Genomic DNA, 20,499 nt, shown 5'->3' on the forward strand with positions numbered 1-20,499 from the left:
GGAAAAGGGGAAGGAAGTAGGAACAGTACACTGAAGTTGGAGATAAGACATGATCATACTGAATGACAGAGCCAAGTCAGATTGTCCAGCGGCCTATTCCTATGTTTATATTTGTATGGGTGGCAATGGATAGTCTTGGAGATGATTGGGATACAACATCTAAAGCGGTTGTGAATGTGAAGGTGAATTTTCATGGCTTGGTAGGGAGAGGAATGGAGTCTACGGCAGGGAGATGGGCATTTGGTACAGAGCACGGACAGTGACTTTGATCTGTATTTTGCTCATACAGCAGGTGGGGCAGATGGAGGGATAGAGATCAGTTAAATACGAGTGGATATAGGTGGAAAGAAGGATATGACCTAGGTGAGTAGATGGTCTATGTACATGAGTATATGGCCCAGGTGAGAAATGAGAAGGGGCAAAGGATAAATCCATCATTAGTTTTATTTTTAGAAGGTATTTATTTACTGAGAATAGACCATTCCGGCCCTCCTGTGCAGCCCAGCCATCCCCAATTTAACCCCAGCCTAATCATGGGACAATTTTCAATGACCAATTAACCTACCGACCGGGTTGTGGGAAGGAAACCGGAGCACCCAGAGGAAACCCATGCGGTCTCAGGGAGAACGTGCAAACTCCTCACAGGCAGCGGCAGGCACCAAACCCGGAATGCTGGTACCATAAAGCATTCTGCTAACTTAGCTTTGAATTCAGAATGTGGCTGTTGCTTGGGCTGGATAAAACCAGAAACGGGCCTGTATAGCCTGACCAGCTGGAGGTAGTGGAGTGATGAAGCGAACAGAAGCCACACCAAGGATTACAGGAAGATTAAGAAAGATGACCCTGTGCTACCCTGACTCCCTGGCATCACTGTTTGGTAAGCCCTGGGATAATTTGGTCTTCCTTCTGCAGAGTGGACTGGCATGCCTGCAGATAAAGGATTTCAGCTACACGTCACTCCTCAACAGCCTGGCTCTCTGTTCTGCCATACAACCTTTGTTCCAGTGACCTCCTCTGCCAGAAGTGTCTATCGGATCATCGAACACTGATCTGCTGGTTCCTGGTTGACCCTTCTTATTCTGCAGCCACCACACCTCCCCACCCCAATATGTCAGGCCTCAGATGGACCTGTAGCTGAGGACTCCAGTTCCTTAGCTTGCCAAAGGAGCAGAGAAGGAAGGTGCAAACTAAGTTAATGGTGACACCTCCCACAACCCCCTCTCTCTGCGCCCACAATCTAAAGCCCAGGATTAGGAGCTCTGAGAAGGATGGGCACCCACACTGGATTCTCCAATGTGCACGAGAACCTGGATAGGAGAGGGAGTAGTGGACCAGGCGGGGGGGGGGGGGGGGGGGGGGGGGATGCTCAGCAGTTTTTGGGGGAGGTCACATGGGTGGAGGGTTTCACGGCTTGCATTTTGAGGAGATGCATAATGGCAAAAGGGTCATTACTTTAGGGATAAGAGCAGGTAGCAGTACGCTGGTCAGGACAAAGGGAATAGGCTATCCAGTGCTTGCACCAGGTATCAGAGGCATGGTGAACTCAGAGAAGGCATGAGTGCGGGAGGAAATGGCTTCCGTGCCGAGTTTGGGGTATTCCTTTGGAGTGAGACTGGGGCTGAAGTAGGGAGGAAAATAACAGAGCACAATAAACAACTTCAATGTTTGAAATCTGTGATCAGAGGGGTTTCGACTGGGCAGGTGTGGAGAGGATTCAGAATTAGTGATCACTTAAAAATAAGGAAGTGCCTGTTTAAGACAGATATGAGATGAAGTTTCTTCTCTCAGAAGGCTGTGAGTTTTAGCAGCTATTTTCCTCTAAGGAAAGAAAGTGTTTGAATACATTTGAGGAGAATGTAGATAGATACTTGATAAGCAAGAGAGCGAAGGTTATTGGGGTTGGTGGAAATGCAGAATTGAAGTTACATTCATCTTATTGAATGATGGAACAAGCACAAGGGGCCAATCAGTCTCCTCATCGCTATGTAGCTATGATAAGTTCATGAACTTCTCACACAGGTCAAGTTGAAGGAGAAAGGATGGAGAATTTGAATTTCAGTAGAGAAAATAAGCTTAAAATTATCTCTGTATTCATTTGACCTTGAGAAGGAGAGCAGTTTCAGCACATTGAGGGCTGGTCCTGATGTGGTCCATGGGGCCCAGTTCAAATAACTAACTTCATTGTTCTATTTGAGTGTATTTTCCTGCAGAGATGAGGATGTGTGGGGAGAGCAGAGAAGGGGCTGCCTGGGCATGGGAGGAAGTAATGGCTTGGTATTTTCAAGTACAGTCAGAAGACACTTGGAAGAATGGTTTTGCTTGGTGGATATAAAGTTGGGAGAGGGATGATACAGGAAGTGATCGGGAGGGGGAAGCAGCTATGGATGGTACAGGAAGCGATTAATGATAGTCCTAAAGGGGAAAAGGAATGTCTCTGAATGACAGAAATAGAGTGAATGGCTGCCCCCACCCCCCCCCCCCCCACCCCTTGAGTCATCCTTTCGGTGTCAATCAATATGCCTGTTTTCCGGGGACTGATGTGTCACTAATGTATTTCAGGAACCGAGTTTAAAGCACTTGAACCAAAGGATCACACAGAAGATATGTGGTCCCTTATGACAACATGCCAGGCAATGGTTCGCTGCCTCTTACCTGTTCCTCTGCAGGTGCGGAGCCACCTTTAGCCTCAGGCCTGGTCTCTAGATGTTGAACTGGCTGTGGGGGTTGTGGAGCAACTTTAGCAATCCAGGTAAACATCCTGTTTGGCAGCAAGTGAAAGGACCATTCATAAATCCCAAAATTACCACAAGCAGTTATACTGTTGTAACTATGCAAGCACATTAGAATATGATAATAAACATGCTTAAATATAGACTATTTTGCTTACAGTCATAGAGCACCAGAGCAAACTTGTCTCTCCATCAACAGTGCACTGAATTTCAGGCAACATACACAAAATACTGGTGGAACACAGCAGGCCAGGCAGCGTCTATAAGGAGAAGCACTGTCGACATTTCGGGCCCTTCGACCCTTCGTCTCGGCCCAAAACATCGACAGTGCTTCTCCTTATAAATGCTGCCTGGCCTGCTGTGTTCCACCAGTATTTTGTGTGTGTGTTGTTTGAATTTCCAGCATCTGCAGATTTCCTTGTGTTTGCTGACTGAATTTCAACAGCTTCTTGAACCCATCAGCTTCTTTCGTGACAGGTACTTGCAAGAGGTTGCTGAGTGGAGCCGGAGCTCCCTCTGCTGTTTATTAGCTGCATCAACAGGTGGCCGGGCATCGCATATAAAGACTAACTTTACTTGTCACATACACATCGAGAAACGCGTTGTTGGCGTCAAATCAAATGAGCGCGAATTGTGCTGAGCAGCCAGCAGGTGTTGCCAGGTTTCCGGTGCCGACATGGTGTGCTTACAACTCACCAACCCTAGCCATATGTCTTTGGAAATGTGATAGGAAGCCGGAGCACCTAGAGGTAAACCACGCGGTTACAGGGACAACACAAAACTCCTTACAGACAGGTGGAGGGAATCGAACCCTTCTGGTTCTGCAAAGCGTTGTGCTAGCTGCTATTCTGCTGTGTCGCCCTCTGTTTGCTTTTATAAAAGCAATCTTACAAACCGCCCCCGGTTACAAGCTGGCCTACGAACACCTGGATATACACGAGGAGGTCCCATATTATTATTAAATTCAAAAGACTGACATACATACTTTCATACATTCAAAAGACTGACTGTACATACTTTCATTCCTACAAATAAAAGTTAGTTTGCTCTGTCTTTTTTCTCTCTTTTTACTTACTTGCCATTTCTTTGTTACTTGTTTTATTCAGTTTTGATACCATGACAATTCAGCAAAGGTATGATTACCATATCAAATAATCCTTGTGTCATTTCAGACTTATGGACAAAATTGATTTAAGGACATTTGTGAAAATGGAACCCAGAGAGGGCCAGTACAGTAAAGTGTATTGTGGCTGGAGCAGGTGCTGGGAGTCACTTCAGAAGCAAACCTTTCTTGGAGGGAGAATGAAAGAGGGAAGACCTTTAGGGAGAATGAGCTTGTTATGCTTTGTAACTTCAAACCATTAAACTAATACAAAGGAAACAAGGGTGTCCAGGAGTACAGGTCTAGTTTGAGTTTACTTGAAGTGAGGCGTACATGCATCAGGTGGTAGCGTGATGATGTAAGCAATTAATGTATTTATACATATACCCATAATTGATTATTTAAATAAACAAGAATGTATAATCAGATTTTATACATATACATACACACACAAGATTGCTCAAATACTATTGAAATATTAAATACATAACAGCGCTCCTCCTAGCACATGGTCAAATAATAGTGGGGAAAAGCAGGGCGGAGATCGATGCTAGGGCAGTAGAGGAAGAAATTTAATGAACTAACAAAGTTAATGAGATTAACTTCAGTTGATCTATGCTACCAGCAAGAGCACCAGCCTCAACCACTGACCCAAACCATTCAACTCCATAACCCATGGACCTGCGCTCCTACCATTCAGATCATTACCTCGCCCTCACGGACTTACACTGCAGTAAGTCTCAGGCACACTTCACGCCTCCTACATACCAGCAGCTATTCATCTTCCACAGTCACATCATTCAGACGGGTCACACTCATCCCTTTCACACAGGAAAGAGTGGTATACATCTAGGAAGAACTGGGGAGCAAAAGGAAACAATCTGGCCAGCACGGGAAGGAATATCACTGAGACTGCATTTAATCAGTTGCTAATGCTTCTGAGGGAAAAAAGGCACAAGAAACTGCAGATGATTGGAACCTGGAGCAATGAACAATCTACAGCAGTGTTTCCCAGCCCATCATTTTGCTAAAACACTTTCATACTTTCCAACATCTCCCCTAAAGCACTTTCATGCTTACCAATGCCCCTCTTGGGCACTATATACTTCCTGGCACCCTCATAATGTAAAAACTTGTCTACCACATGCTAACATGAGGAAAATGATTCTGCTTTAAATTTTTATTTGTCTTTAAACCTAGCTTACACAGTACCTGTACGCTATACAGCAGCTTCGAAATTAATGTGATCTTTGAGCTTGATGGTTTTTAGCAAGAGTTGAAATATCTGGTTCAAGCTGTGACAGTAAAAGCCTCAAGTTTCCATGCGTAACAATGTCCAAGCGGTTTCTGCTTTTTGTGAGTAGGTGGTTCACTGCATTGAAGCCTCATTCAACATGGTAGGAGGATGGAAATGCAATGAAGAGCTGTTTGGCTTTTGTCCAAAGACCTGGAAACTTCATATGACAGTGTAGCCACATACCACAAAAGCCAATATTTTTGAAAAGCATTTTTACCTTTTCATCATTCTGAATTTTGATATTTTATTCCTGCAAGCTCTGTTCCTGTTTTTCCACCTTAAAAAGAAATGATTTAATTACGCAGTTCGGATTTCCAGATCGTTCAAAACATTGAATCGATTCTGAAAGTCCTCATTCAGTAACTGTAGGTGTAAGCAGTACTCTTGCAAATCACCATCCGTGAAAGAGAATGCCATACTTTCAATACAAGGTAACTGTGAGAACATACTTCTCCCAATGTTTTGCTTATATAGTTCCAACTTTCCCATAAAGATAGACACTGCACTTTCTGCCTGGATTAAATTGAAATTCTCACTTTGCAAGTTTCATATTTAGAACGTTCATTTTGTCATACAGATCAGCTAGATATGCCACCACTCCACATAGCTCAAACTTGTTTCCCAAGCTGTTGTCGACTTTGAGAAAAAATTCAACCATAGTGTCCAAAAGATCAAAGAAATATTTTAAGCAGCAGTCTCTTGACACTTCAGTGTGAAGAAGCAAGTGTTCAAACTCTTCATTGTTATCTTGGCATAGCTGGCCAAATATCTGCTATTTAAAGGATACGCTTTAATTTTGTTAATAGCAAATATTACAAGAGTTATGCTTGAAAAAATCATTGGCTGAGGTTTTTGGCTGCGAGATGTTGATGATGAATTACGCAATGGATTGCAAACAGACTTGGAATTTCTTTTTTCATAAATGCCACTAAACTAGCATGGCGACCTGTCATATATGGTGCTCCATCTGTTGCACAGGAAATCGTGTTCCTAATTAGAATACTTTTATCCTCATCGTAGATTGATTCTCTGTTGATATTTGTTTAACTTTTTACAAAAGGAAGGAAATCTCTTCATAAACTTTTTCCATTTTTGATAAACCGTACATATGGCACTAGCAATGCCTTGTTGTCTCACACAGTTGACTCATCCAGTTGTATCCCAAATTCTGTTATTTGTAGATCTGTGCATAGTTGATATTCAATGTCTTCATATGACAAGCTACAGATTTATTACACAGGAGTATTGATTTTAAAATACTGGTGTCCATTTTGAGAACAGTGCTGAGCACTTCTGGTACAGCAGGCATTATTAATCTTTCACCAATTGTATGAGATTTTCCACACTTTGCTATCATTTTGAAAATGTTATAAGAAGCAATGAGACCACTACCAAGCTCATTTGTGTGGAACACTTTTCAAATGCTTCTTTCACCTTCTGTAACTGAGTGATACTATTAGTAGCTTTTTCAGGGTGTCTTTTATGGAACTGTGCGGAGATTTTGCTGAAATGACAGGAGGAGCACATCTCACACTTATTGGTTACCACCCCTATGGACGTCATTGACCATCTCATATGCCAGGAAATGATGGCAGTCTCAATCCTAAGAAGGGAAGAATTAGTTTACCAGGTCCTTACACAGTAGGTAGTTGGAACGCAGATTTACATGGTCAGTAAGCTTAGAAATCTGTCAAATTTTCAATGTCTCCTTGCTATAAAACTGAAGGCTAAAATAGCAGGCTAGAATCTAAATACATTGGGCCAGATCTCACGTAGTGCCTTCTGCAGGATGCTGTTTAGAATGGAATTTCTAACTGCTTTACACTTCCTTCCTGTGTCAGAAAAGACACAAGTTGGAGGATCTCCAGGTTGCATGGGCTGACTTTGGACCTGCCACATCACGTCTGAGGCCTCATGGCCACCCAGCCCGCTAACAGACAGATCGCTAATGAGAATGGTCCAAGTGTCAAGTAGTCTAGCATCACTAATAAAGAGGAAGGGATCATTAGTCCTGGTCCTCCAATCCATACAAAGTCAGTTCCTGCGCAGCACAGACTAAGAAGTGAGGCACCCAATGGGTCTTAGTGATTCAGTGTCATCTTGATTTGCCCTGGATAAGACAACTGAGCTGGGCAGGAGCAGGTGACCAGTGCAGTGTTGTTAATCTAATCACAGTACTGCTTTGCAGCTGCCTATAGGATAAATAACAATAAGATCACAGGGAAGAACAAACAAAGTGTACCTGTATCGGCTTCATTGTAATCCTCATACATAAAACATAGAATTTGGAGAAGGAGGTCTGAGAATCAGAATGGGAGTGCTGCGGGAGCCATTTTGGTTTTTTCTTCCCGTCGGGGTTAAGAGAGGCAGGACTGCACAGGCGTGTGACATCAGGCAGTGAAGCGCGGAAGATTTAAAAGGAACACGGCCTTATACAGCGGGCAGCATTGTTTTGCGGGCAACAGAGTGAGCCGGGAGCAGAGTGAGGGCTTAAGGGCTTTGGCTCAATGGGCTTAGGCAAAAATGGGCGAGGCAAGGTAGGTTTAGTTTTCAATTTTTCCTGTTATTTGAGGAAAGGGGGAAGTATGAGTGTGAGGGCAGCTTGTTGTTCTCAGTGTCGGATGTGGGAGGTCCTGGAGTCTCCAAGCATCCCGGACGTCCATATCTGTGCCAGGTGCGCCGAGCTGCAGCTCCTAAGGGACCGTGTTAGGGAACTGGAGCTGCAGCTCGATGATCTTCGTCTGGTCAGGGAGAGTGAGGAGTTGATAGAGAGGAGTTACAGGCAGGTGGTCATGGGAGGCAAACAAGTGGGTCATGGTTAGGAGAGGGAAGGGAAGAGTCAGGTACTAGAGAGTACCCCAGTGGCTGTACCCCTTGACAGTAAGTGCTCCTGTTTGAGTACTGTTGGGGGGGGGGAACAGCCTACCTGAGGGAAGCAACAGAGGCCGTGCCTCTGGCACAGATTCCGGCCCTGTGGCTCAGAAGGGTAGGGAAAGGAAGAGGAAGGCAGTAGTAATAGGGGACTCGATAGTTAGGGGGTCAGATAGGCGATTCTGTGGACTCAGTCAGGAGAACCAGATGGTAGTTTGCTTCCCTGGTGCCAGGGTCTGGGATGTTTCTGATCGTGTCCACGATATCCTGAAGTAGGAGTGTGAGGGGCCAGAGGTCATGGTGTATATAGGTACCAATGACATAGGTAGGAAAAGGGAAGAGGTCCTGAAAGGAGAATATAGGGAGTTAGGAAGGGAGTTGAGAAGAAGGACCGCAAAGGTAGTAACCTTGGGATTACTGCCTGTGCCATGCGACAGTGAGAGTAGGAATGGAATGAGGTGGAGGATAAATGCATGGCTGAGAGGTTGGAGCAAGGGTCAGGGATTCAAGTTTCTGGATCATTGGGACTTCTTTTGGGGCAGGTATGACCTGTACAAAAAGGATGGGTTGCACTTGAATCCTAGGGGGAACAATATCCTAGCGGGGAGATTTGCTAAGGCTACTGGGGAGACTTTAAACTAGAATGGTTGGGGGGTGGGAATCAAATTGAAGAGACTAGGAGAGAGGAGGTTAGTTCACAAATAGAGAAAGCTTGTAGACAGTGTGTGAGGGAGGATAGGCAGGTGACAGAGAAGGGGAGCACTCAGACCGAAGATGTAGGGGAGAAGGAAGAAAAAGAAGATAGTAAAGTTGTTTGCACCGTTAGAGATAAACAGAGAGTAAGAGGTGGAGAATTTCTTAAATGCATTTATTTTAATGCTAGGAGCATTGTAAGAAAGGAGGATGAGCTTAGAACATGGATTGATACCTGGCATGTTGTCGGAGGGGTGTGATTGGCAATTAAATATTCCTGGATTTCGTTGCTTCAGGTGTGATTGAATTGGAGGGGCAAGAGGGGAAGATGTTGCATTGCTTGTCAGAGAAAATATTACAGCGGTGCTCTGGCAGGATAGATTAGAGGGCTCGTCTAGGGAGGCTATTTAGATATTTGTAGTAAACACAAGGTTGTGATTGTGGGAGATTTTAATTTTCCACACATAGACTGGGAAGCCCATACTGTAAAAGGGCTGGATGGTTTGGAGTTTGTAAAATGTGTGCAGGATAGTTTTTTGCAGCAATACACAGAGGTACAAACTAGAGAAGGGGGTAGTGTTGGATCTCCTATTAGGGAATGAGATAGGTCAGGTGACGGAGGTATGTGTTGGGGAGCACTTCGGGTCCAATGATCACAATGCCATTAGTTTCAATATAATGACGGAGAAGGATAGGTCTGGATCCAGGGTTGAGATTTTTGATTGGAGAAAGGTTAACTTTGAGGAGATGCGAAAGGATTTAGAAGGAGTGGATTGGGACATTTTGTTTTATGGGAAGGATGTAATAGGGAAATGGAGGTCATTTAAAGGTAAAATTTTGAGGGTACAGAATCTTTATGTTTCTGTTAGGTTGAAAAGAAAGGTTAAAAGTTTGAGAGAGCCATGATTTTCAAGGGATATTGGAAACTTGGTTCGGAAAAAGTGAGAGATCTACAATAAATATAGGCAGCATGGAGTAAATGAGGTACTCGAGGAATATAAAGAATGTAAAAAAGAATCTTAAAGAAATTAGAAAAGCTAAAAAAAGATATGAGGTTGCTTTAGCAAGTAAGGTGAAAATAAATCCAAAGGGTTTCTACAGTTATATTAATAGCAAAAGGATAGTGAGGGATAAAATTGGTCCCTCAGAGAATCAGAGTGGACAGCTATGTGTGGAGCCAAAAGAGATGGGGGAGATTTTGAACAATTTCTTTTCTTTGGTATTCAGTAAGGAGAAGGATATTGAATTGTGTAAGGTAAGGGAAACAAGTAGGGTAGTTATGGAAATTATGATGATTAAAGAGGAGAAAGTACTGGAGCTTTTAAGGAATATAAAAGTGGATAAATCTCCAGATCCTGACAGGATCTTCCCTAGGACCTTGAGGGAAGTTGGTGTAGAAATAGTAGGGACTCTGACAGAAATATTTCAAATGTCATTAGAAACGGGGATGGTGCTGGAAGATTGGCGTATTGCTCATGTGCTTCCATTGTTTAAAAAGGGTTCTAAGAGTAAACCTAGCAATTATCGGCCTTTAAGTTTGATGTCAGTGGTAGGTAAATTAATGGAAAGTATTCTTAGAGATAGTATATATAATTATCTGGATAGACAGGGTCTGATTAGGAACAGTCAATATGGATTTGTGAGTGGAAGGTCACGTTTGACAAATCTTATTGAGTGTTTTGAAGAGGTTACGAGGAAAGTTGACGAAGGTAAAGCAGTAGAACCTTTGACAAGGTTCCACACGGAAGGTTAGTTAGGAAGCTTCAATCGCTAGGTATTAATATTGAAATAGTAAAATGGATTCAACAGTGGCTGGATGGGAGGTGCCAGATAGTAGTGGTGGATAACTGTTTGTCAGGTTGGAGGCCGGTGACTAGTGGTGTGCCTCAGGGATCTGTACTGGGTCCAATGTTCTTTGTCATATACATTAATGATCTGGATGATGGGGTGGTAAATTGGATTAGTAAGTATGCAGATGATACTAAGATAGGTGGTGTTGTGGATAATGAAGTAGGGTTTCAAAGCTTGCAGAGAGATTTAGGCTAGTTAGAAGAGTGGGCTGAAAGATGGCAGATGGAGTTTAATGCAGATAAGTGTGAGGTGCTAATCAAAATAGGACATACATGGTAAATGGTAGGGCATTGAAGAATGCAGTAGAACAGAGTGATCTAAGAATAATGGTGCATAGTTCCCTGAAGGTGGAATCTCATGTGGATAGGGTGGTGAAGAAAACTTTTGGTATGCTGGCCTTTATAAATCAGAGCGTTGAGTATAGGAGTTGGGATGTAATTTAAAATTGTACAAGGCATTGGTGAGGCCAAATTTGGAGTATTGTGTACAGTTCTGGTCACCGAACTATAGGAATAGAGAAAGTACAGAGGAGATTTACTAGAATGTTACCTGGGTTTCAGCACCTAAATTACAGAGAGAGGTTGAACAAGTTAGGTCTTTATTCTTTGGAGTGTAGAAGGTTGAGGGGGTCTTGATAGAGGTATTTAAAATTATGAGGGGGATAGACAGAGTTGACTTGGATAGGCTTTTTCCATTGAGAGTAGGGGAGATTCAAACAAGAGGACATGAGTTGAGAGTTAGGGGGCAAAAGTTTAGGGGTAACACGAGGGGGAATTTCTTTACTCAGAGAGTAGTAGCTGTGCAGAACTAGCTCCCAGTAGAAGTGGTAGAGGCAGGTTCGATATTGTCATTTTAAAAAAATTGGATATGTATATGGACAGGAAAGGAATGGAGGGTTATGGGCTGAGTGCAGGTCAGTGTGACTAGGTGAGAGTAAGCGTTCAGCATGGACTAGAAGGGCCGAGATGGCCTGTTTCCGTGCTGTAATTGTTATATGGTAAAATGAACTTCCAGAGAGAGCCAGAAGCAGACAACACTTAGGAAGGCAAGTGATACATTGGCCTGCATTCTCAGAGGGGTTTGGAGAGCAGGAGTAAGGACCAGTGGCTGTTATTGTGCAGGGCTTGGGTATGAGGTTTGCTCTTACAGGAATACATTGGCCTCAGTGCCAGTGTAGCATGACTGGTCTTCACTCAGCTGGTTCCTGGGATGGGAGTTTCACTCTGCGTATGTCTTACTAGGATAATCCTTAATACCTTGGGATTTCGAAGAGTGAGTGAAATTCAAAGGGAAAATGCCAAGAATCTGGAGAGACTAGGTGGGGAAGGGATGGAAGGAGAAATTGCTTTACTTAGTGAATGTGTGGACAATAACAACTTCCATGCACACGCTGCCTCTATAATTCAAAAGGTACCCCAAACAGCTTCCCAAGAGTAACAATCTTCAGGAGGAACACAGTAATTTGAGCAACTCTGGTGTAAGAAAAGAAACCGTCAATGTTGTGAATTGAAACCCTGCATCGAGTTTCAACCTGAATTATTGGCACTTCTTCCCCCCCCCTCGCCCCACCACCACCAGACCCTCAGTAACACAACTCTTAACTGCTTTCTGAAATCCTCCAACAAGTTACTAAGTTCAAAGATAGCTAGGATGGGCATTAAATCTCTGCTTGAGCAGTGACATCCATATCTTATGAAGAATAGTAAAATCGACAGAAACACTATGGCAGCAAATGTGTAATTGATACATTAATTAGTTAGTATCTGAGATGAACCACTCCTGCTTTTCCCAAATTCTTGATTTTGATCCATGTCACCTACTTGACGTAAAGATCATAAGGCTGTAAAACATAGGAGCAGATTTAAGCCATTCAGCCCATCAAGTCTCCTCCACCATTTGATCATGACTGATTTATTACTCCCTCTTAACCACAGTCTCCTGTCTTCTTCCCATAATTTTTGACCCCACCTTACTAATCAGGAACCTATCAACCTCCACTTTAAATATAACTCATGACTTAGCCTCCACTGTCATCTGCAGCAATGATTTCCACAGATTCACCACCCACCGGTTGAAGAAATTCTCCTTGTCTCTGTTCTAAAGGGCTGTCCTTTTATTCTTATGTTGTGCTCTCTGGTCTTAGACTCCCCCACCATTGGAAGCTTCCTCTTCACATCCACTCTTCCTAGGCCTTTCAATATCCAGTGGGTTTTAATGATATCCTCAATGTACAGGCTGAGAGCCATCATATGCTCCTCCTGCATTAACCCTTTCATCCCCAGGAACATCTCAAATGCCAGCACATGCTTCCTTAGATATACAGCCCCAAACTGCTCACAATATTCCAACTGTGCTCTGACCAACACCTTCTAAAGCTCCAGGATCACATCCCTGCTTTTATATTCTAATCTTCTTGAAATGAAACAAAGTGGACTTTAGTATTTCCAAAACGTTCATTAGAAGCGATGTCAGTGGGTCACTAAATGCTGTGTTCAAACTAGACTGATTATCTGCTTTAAGGCAGGAAGATACACTCATTAATGGCTTTAGGATATGCAGCAGTTACTCAACATACAAACAAGTTATTGTGAATTCCCATCACCATTTACTGCCTTAATATTACATGTCAATTGCAGAATATTATAACTTACCCTTCTTTATTTCTCATTGGCTTCTAAGGTGCAATGAAATCTTTACTCAATTAAAAAGCAAGACAAAACATACTATTTCAAAGCTGCAACTCAAAGGTTTTACTTTTTTGGGCTGATTTTTTTTTTGCACTGCCCCCAGAAAATTACAGGGCAGAGTCTGAACCTACATATTTCAAGATCCACCCAAGCTGAGATTTACCTGTGCTCTGGAAGGGTCAGGGAGCAGGTGCCATTCCTGAAAGTCCCAGTGTGGTGTGTATGAAGCGTGTGTGTATGAACTACTGCCCTCAGGCACTCTAGGTCTATAGGGAGATTAAGCAACCAGTCTGCAAGGAAAAAGATTAAGGTCATGAAGGAGATTTGAAAACAGTAAAGGCACTGAGAGGAACAGAAAGCAATGGAAGGAAAAATGTAAAAATGGACAAAAGGAAACAAGAAATGAACTAATCAATGTGATAAAATGGATTGAACGCGGGACAAAACTGGAAAGAGAATGGGTAGAAAAGGGAATACTCACTAACATGCCTCTGGAGAAGACAAAACCTGGCTCCCAGAGAGCACCAAAAAAGGCTAAACATGAGAAAGTCTGCAGATGCTAGAAATCCAAAGCAACACACACAAAATACAGGAGGAACTCAGCAGGTCAGGCAACATCTATGGAAAAGAGTTTGCAGTCAACGTTCAGACTGAAACCCTTCTTTGGGACAGGAAAGGAAGGGGTAGGATAGCTGAATAAAAAGGCGGGGGAGGGGAAGGAGGCTAGATGGAAGGTGAAGTCATTGGGGTGGGAAAGGTAAAGGGCTGGAGAAGAAGGAATATCATAGGAGAGGGGACAGTGGACCATAGGAGAAAGGGAAGGAGGAGGGGACCCAGGGGGAAGTGATAGGCAGGTGAGGAGAGGTAAAAGATCAGAGTGGAGAACAGAGGAAGAGGGGAGGGGGAAGGAATTTTTTTACTAGAAAGAGAGATTAATATTCATGCTGGTGGAACACAGCAGGCCAGGCAGCATCTATAGGGAGAAGAGCTGTCGAAGTTTCGGGCCGAGACCCTTCGTCAGGACTAACTGAAAGGAGAGATAGTAAGAGATTTGAAAGTAGTGGGGGGAGGGGGAAATGTGAAATGATAGGAGAAGACCGGAGGGGGTGGGATGAAGCTAAGAGCTGGAAAGGTGATTGGCAAAAGTGATACAGAGCTGGAGAAGGGAAAGGATCATGGGACGGGAGGCCTCGGGAGAAAGAAAGAGGGAGGGGCGGGAGCACCAGAGGGAGATGGAGAACAGGCAAACAACTAAATATGTCAGGGATGGGGTAAGAAGATGAGGAGGGGCATTAACAGAAGTTAGAGAAGTCAATGTTCATGCCATCAGGTTGGAGGCTACCCAGCCGGTATATAAGGTGTTGTTCCTCCAACCTGAGTTTGGATTCATCTTGACAGTAGAGGAGGCCATGGATAGACATATCAGAATGGGACTGGGACATGGAATTAAAATGTGTGGCCACTGGGAGATCCTGCTTTTTCTGGCGGACTGAGCATAGGTGTTCAGCGAAATGGTCTCCCAGTCTGTGTCGGGTCTCACCAATATATAAAAGGCCACACCGGGAGCACCGGACGCAGTATACCACACCAGCCGACTCACAGGTGAAGTGTCACCTCACCTGGAAGGACTGTCTGGGGCCCTGAATGGTGGTGAGGGAGGAAGTGTAAGGGCAGGTGTAGCACTTGTTCCATTTACGAGGATAAGTGCCAGGAGGGAGATCGGTGGGAAGGGATGGGGGGGACGAGTGGACAAGGGAGTCACGTAGGGAGCGATCCCTGCGAAAAGCAGAAAAGGGGGGGGAGGGAAAAATGTGTTTGGTAGTGGGATCCTGTTGGAGGTGGCGGAAGTTACAGAGAATTATACGTTGGACATGGAGGCTGGTGGGGCGGTAGGTGAGGACAAGGGGAACCCTATCCCGAGTGGGGTGGCGGGTGGATGGGGTGAGGGCAAATGTGCGGGAAATGGGAGAGATGCGTTTGAGAGCAGAGTTGATGGTTGACGAAGGGAAGCCCCTTTGTTTAAAAAAGGAAGACATCTCCTTCATCCTGGAATGAAAAGCCTCATCCTGAGAGCAGATGCGGCGGAGACGGAGGAATTGTGAGAAGGGGATAGCATTTTTGCAAGAGACAGGGTGGAAAGAGGAATAGTCCGGGTAGCTGTGAGAGTCTGTAGGCTTATAGTAGATATCAGTAGATAGGCCGTCTCCAGAGATGGAGACAGAAAGATCAAGAAAGGGGAGGGAGGTGTCGGTATAGTCCATCTCTAGAGACGGCCTATCTACTGATATCTACTATAAGCCTACAGACTCTCACAGCTACCTGGACTATGCTACCCTCTTCTCACAATTCCTCCGCCTCCGCCGCATCTGCTCTCAGGATGAGGCTTTTCATTCCAGGACGAAGGAGATATCTTCCTTTTTTAAACAAAGGGGCTTCCCTTCGTCCACCATCAACTCTGCTCTCAAACGCATCTCTCCTATTTCCCGCACATCTGCCCTCACCCCATCCACCCGCCACCCCACTCGGGATAGGGTTCCCCTTGTCCTCACCTACCACCCCACCAGCCTCCAGGTCCAACGTATAATTCTCCGTAACTTCCGCCACCTCCAACGGGATCCCACTACCAAACACATTTTTCCCTCCCCCCTCTTTCTGCTTTTCGCACGGATCGCTCCCTACGCGACTCCCTTGTCCACTTGTCCCCCCCATCCCTTCCCACCGATCTCCGTCCTGGCACTTATCCTCGTAAACGGAACAAGTGCTACACTTGCCCTTACACTTCCTCCCTCACCACCATTCAGGGCCCCAGACAGTCCTTCCAGGTGAGGCGACACTTCACCTGTGAGTTGGCTGGTGTGGTATACTGCGTCCGGTGCTCCCGGTGTGGCCATTTATTTATTGGTGAGACCCGACGCAGACTGGGAGACCGTTTCGCTGAACACCTATGCTCGGTCCGCCAGAGAAAGCAGGATCTCCCAGTGGCCACACATTTTAATTCCACGTCCCATTCCCATTCTGATATGTCTATCCATGGCATCCTCTACCGTCAAAATAAATCCAAACTCAGGTTGGAGGAACAACACCTTATATACCGGCTGGGTAGCATCCAACCTGATGGCATGAACATTGACTTCTCTAACTTCCGTTAATGCCCCTCCTCCCCTTCTTACCCCATCCCTGATTGTTTACCTGTTCTCCATCTCCCTCTGGGGCTCCCCCCCACCTTTCTTTCTCCTGAGGCCTCCCGTCCCATGATCCTTTCCCTTCTCCAGCTCTGTATCACTTTCGCCAATCACCTTTCCAGCTCTTAGCTTCACCCCACCCCCTCCGGTCTTCTCCTATCATTTTGCATTTCCCCCTCCCCTCACTACTTTCAAATCTCTTACTATCTTTCCTTTCGGTTAGTCCTGATGAAGGGTCTCTGCCCGAAACGTCGACAGCGCTTCTCCCTATAGATGCTGCCTGGCCTGCTGTGTTCCACCAGCATTTTGTGTGTGTTGTTTGAATTTCCAGCATCTGCAGATTTCCTCGTGTTTGCTCTTAATATTCATGCCATCAGATTGGAGGCTACCTAGATGGAATAGAGGGTGTTGCTCCTCCAACTTGAGGGTAACCCCATCTTGGCACAAGAGGAGACCATGGACTGACAAGTATGAATAGCAATGGAATCAGAATTAAGCTATTTGGCCACCGGAAGTTCTGATTTTGGCAGATGAAGCAGAAGTCCTCCATGAAGTGGTCCCCTAATTTACAACAGGTCTCACCAATGCAGAGGAGGCTACATCAGAAACTTTGGACACAATAGAGAGCTGCAGCAGATTTACAGGTAAAGTAAAAAAAAACACAAAATGCTGGCAGAACTCAGCAGGCCAGACAGCATCTATGGGAGGAGGTAGTGATGACGTTCCAGGCCGAAACCCTTCATCAGGAGTAAAGTAACATGGGATAGTCGAGGGGGGATAAGAAGTGGAGGGAGGGATAAAGTAGAGAGCTAGGAAGTGATAGGCTGGAGGGAAATGGGCTAGGGGGAAGGTGGAGAATTGTTGGAAATAAAAAAGAAAGAAAGATAGGGCTGGGGGAGATTATAGTGAGGGGGGAAAAAGAGAGAGAAAGAGAACCAGACTAAAATAATAGATAGGGATGGGGGTGAGGCGGGGGGGGGGGGGGCAGGGGTATCAACTCACATCAATCATACTCACCTAAACTTACAGTGGCTATGTAACTTGCACATCTTTGTGCTGGGGAAGGAAACCAGAGCAGCAAGAGGAAGCCCACCCAGTCACGGGAAAAATGTCCATTCAAACAGCTCCAGAGGTTGGGATTGGACCTGATTTACTGAAACTGTGCAATAGCACCAGTGTATTGGTCAGTATGCCTGAGTCTGATCAGAGAAAAAAGTGCTCATTGCATTCAAGATATATTTATTCTAATGTTCATATGGCTTGTGGTGTGGTATCATAGGTAGTGACTAATAGATTTTTAAAACCTCTTTTGTTTACTTAGTCTGAGACAGGCCATCAATGTACAGCCAGAGAAACAATAAAATCTCCTTCAAGTCTCCTATGTGAATGATCCAGCTTCTGCTGACAGGCCAATAGATTAATGAGCTGATTATAATTCAGGCACAGATTAGCTGGTGCAAGTGCCGCTAACCTGAAAAACAACTGTGGCAGAGAAAAAAAGATTTTTTTAAAATGATTACCCTTACTTAAACATAGCAAAGAGTGAAAATACACATATAACATCGATTCCATTTTCAGACGACTAATTTTTTAATCATTAGTATTTCTGACTGAAAACTGAACTCATTTTCATTCACTCTGATAGAGAAACATGTTCTGATTTTTTTGCATTTCAGTTGAAGATAGGGGTCCAAGGGCTGCTGGAGTTCTGTTGTAATATTATTGACAGGTATTTGTTTCTTCAGTAATTTCCCCAGTGCTTGGATGCTTCTGAGTAATGCAATTGAAAATGAGTATTTATTACTTATGTTCATCTCAATGAAATGGAAGATTAATCTTTCTAAATTTATTCGTGATATTGAATGGAAACTGTCCCCATTTATCATCCATTGCATATGAGCGAGGGACTGTTCCTTTTAGCAAAGACAGCTGATAAAATTCATCCTTTACCATCGAACAAATTTAGTGCATCTCATTAGCAGAGATTACTACTCCCTGTCCAATCCTATTCTGTTAACACTCTCAGTAACCTTGAACAACTGGGCTAGGGTACAGAATAAGAATCAGAAACAGCTTTATTATCAATGACACCTGCTTTGTGGCAGCAGTACAATGCAAAATGGAATAAAATTACTCAGTTACAAACATTACTAAATGGTGCTAAAAGCTAATAACAAGGTAGAGTTCATAGATTTGTGGACATTCAGAAATCGCATAGCAGAGGAGGAGAAACAATTCTTAAAACATTGTGTGTGTGCTTCCTCCCTGATAGTAGTAGCACAAAGAGGGTGTGTCCTAGATGGTGATTGATGGACCAGAGGGTTGGACCTGGGATGGACTGACTGATTCCACAACCTTCTGCAGCCCCTTGTGATCCTGGCAACGATGCAACCAGTGGAATGTTCCCCACTCTGCATCTGGAGAAATGTTTAAAGAGTCTTTGGTGACATTTTGAATCTCCTCAAACTCCACGCTATAGGAAGGATGTTGAGTCTTTGGATAAGGTGCGGAAGAGGTTTACCAGGATGCTGCCTGGTTTAGAGGGCATGTCCCATCATGAGAGGCTGGACAAACTTGGGTTGCTTTCTCTGGAGCAGCAGAGGCTGAGGGGAGATCTGATAGAGGTTTATAAGATTATGAGAGGCATAGATAGAGTAGACAGGGAGTATCTTTCCACCAGGATGGATATGTTTAATACCAGAGGGCATGCATTGAAGTTGAGAGGGGTTAGGTTCAAAGGGGAAGTGAGGGGTAAGATTTTTACTCAGTGAATGGTGGATGTCTGGATTGCACTGCTTGGTATGGTGGTAGAGGCAAATACAGACAGACAGACAGACATACTTTATTGATCCTGAAGGAAACTGGGTTTCGTTACAACCGCAACAACCAAGAATAGTGAAGAAATATAGCAATATAAAACCATAAATAATTAAATAATAAAAAGTTAATCATGCCAAGTGGAAATAAGTCCAGGACCAGCCTATTGGCTCAGGGTGTCTGACACTCTGAGGGAGGAGTTGTAAAGTTTGATGGCCACAGGTAGGAATGATTTCCTATGACGCTCAGTGTTACATCTCGGTGGAATGAGTCTCTGGCTGAATGTACCAGTACATTATAGAGTGGATAAGAGTTATTGTCCAAGATGGCATACAACTTGGACAGCATCCGCCTTTCAGACACCACCGTCAGAGAGTCCAGCTCCACCCCCACAACATCACTGGCCTTGCGAATGAGTTTGTTGATTCTGTTGGTGTCTGCTACCCTCAGCCTGCTGCCCCAGCACACAACAGCAAACATGATAGCACTGGCCACCACAGCCTTGTAGAACATCCTCAGCATCATCCGGCAGATGTTAAAGGACCTCAGTCTCCTCAGGAAATAGAGACGGCTCTGACTCTCCTTGTAGACAGCCTCAGTGTTCTTTGACCAGTCCAGTTTATTGTCCATTCGTATCCCCAGGTATCTGTAATCCTCCACCATGTCCACACTGACCCCTTGGATGGAAACAGGGGTCACCAGTGCCTTAGCCCTCCTCAGGTCCACCACCAGCTCCTTAGTCTTTTTCACATTAAGCTGCAGATGATTCTGCTCGCACCATGTGACAATGTTTCCCACCATAGCCCTGTACTCAGCCTCATCTCCCTTGCTGATGTATCCAACTATGGCTGAGTCATCAGAAAACTTCTGAAGATGGCAAGACCCTGTGCAGTAGTTGAAGTCCGAGGTGTAGATGGTGAAGAGAAAGGGAGACAGGACAGTCCCCTGTGGAGCCCCAGCGCTGCTGACCACTCTGTCTGACACACAGTGTTGCAAGTGTACGTACTGTGGTCTGCCAGTCAGGTAATCAATAATCCATGATACCAGGGAAGAGACGTTTGGATAGGCACCTGAATATGAGGAAGATGGAGGGATATGGACATTATGTAGGTAGGAGGGATTAGTTTTTGGGCTTTTTAGCTGGTTCAGTACAACATTGTGGGCAAAGGGGCCTGTTCAGGTGCTGCACTGTTCTGTGTTCTCATAATGAAGAATAGCTAATGGTGTGTCTTCTTCATAGTTGCATCAATGTGTTGGGCCCAGGGTAGGT

At 44.5% G+C, this 20,499-nt stretch overlaps 1 protein-coding gene and 1 long non-coding RNA gene across 2 annotated transcripts in view; one reads left to right on the forward strand and one right to left on the reverse strand.

The window, feature by feature from the left end:
- cngb1a (cyclic nucleotide gated channel subunit beta 1a) overlaps nucleotides 1–13,475 on the reverse strand; it is a 144,899-nt gene extending 131,424 nt beyond the window's left edge. Inside the window, exons 1-2 of the mRNA XM_073069725.1 lie at nucleotides 13,394–13,475; nucleotides 2,653–2,758 (exon numbers count right to left, since the gene is read on the reverse strand). Of these exons, the coding sequence (XP_072925826.1) occupies nucleotides 2,653–2,757 (105 nt within the window). The 5' untranslated portion in view covers nucleotide 2,758; nucleotides 13,394–13,475. The remainder of the gene's footprint in view (nucleotides 1–2,652; nucleotides 2,759–13,393) is intronic.
- The window catches only part of LOC140740517 (uncharacterized), a 193,127-nt gene that overhangs the window by 143,116 nt on the left and 29,512 nt on the right, over nucleotides 1–20,499 (forward strand). The window lies entirely within an intron of this gene.

This window comes from Hemitrygon akajei, chromosome 17 (assembly GCF_048418815.1).
Source record: "Hemitrygon akajei chromosome 17, sHemAka1.3, whole genome shotgun sequence".
In the NCBI taxonomy this organism is placed as follows: domain Eukaryota; kingdom Metazoa; phylum Chordata; class Chondrichthyes; order Myliobatiformes; family Dasyatidae; genus Hemitrygon; species Hemitrygon akajei.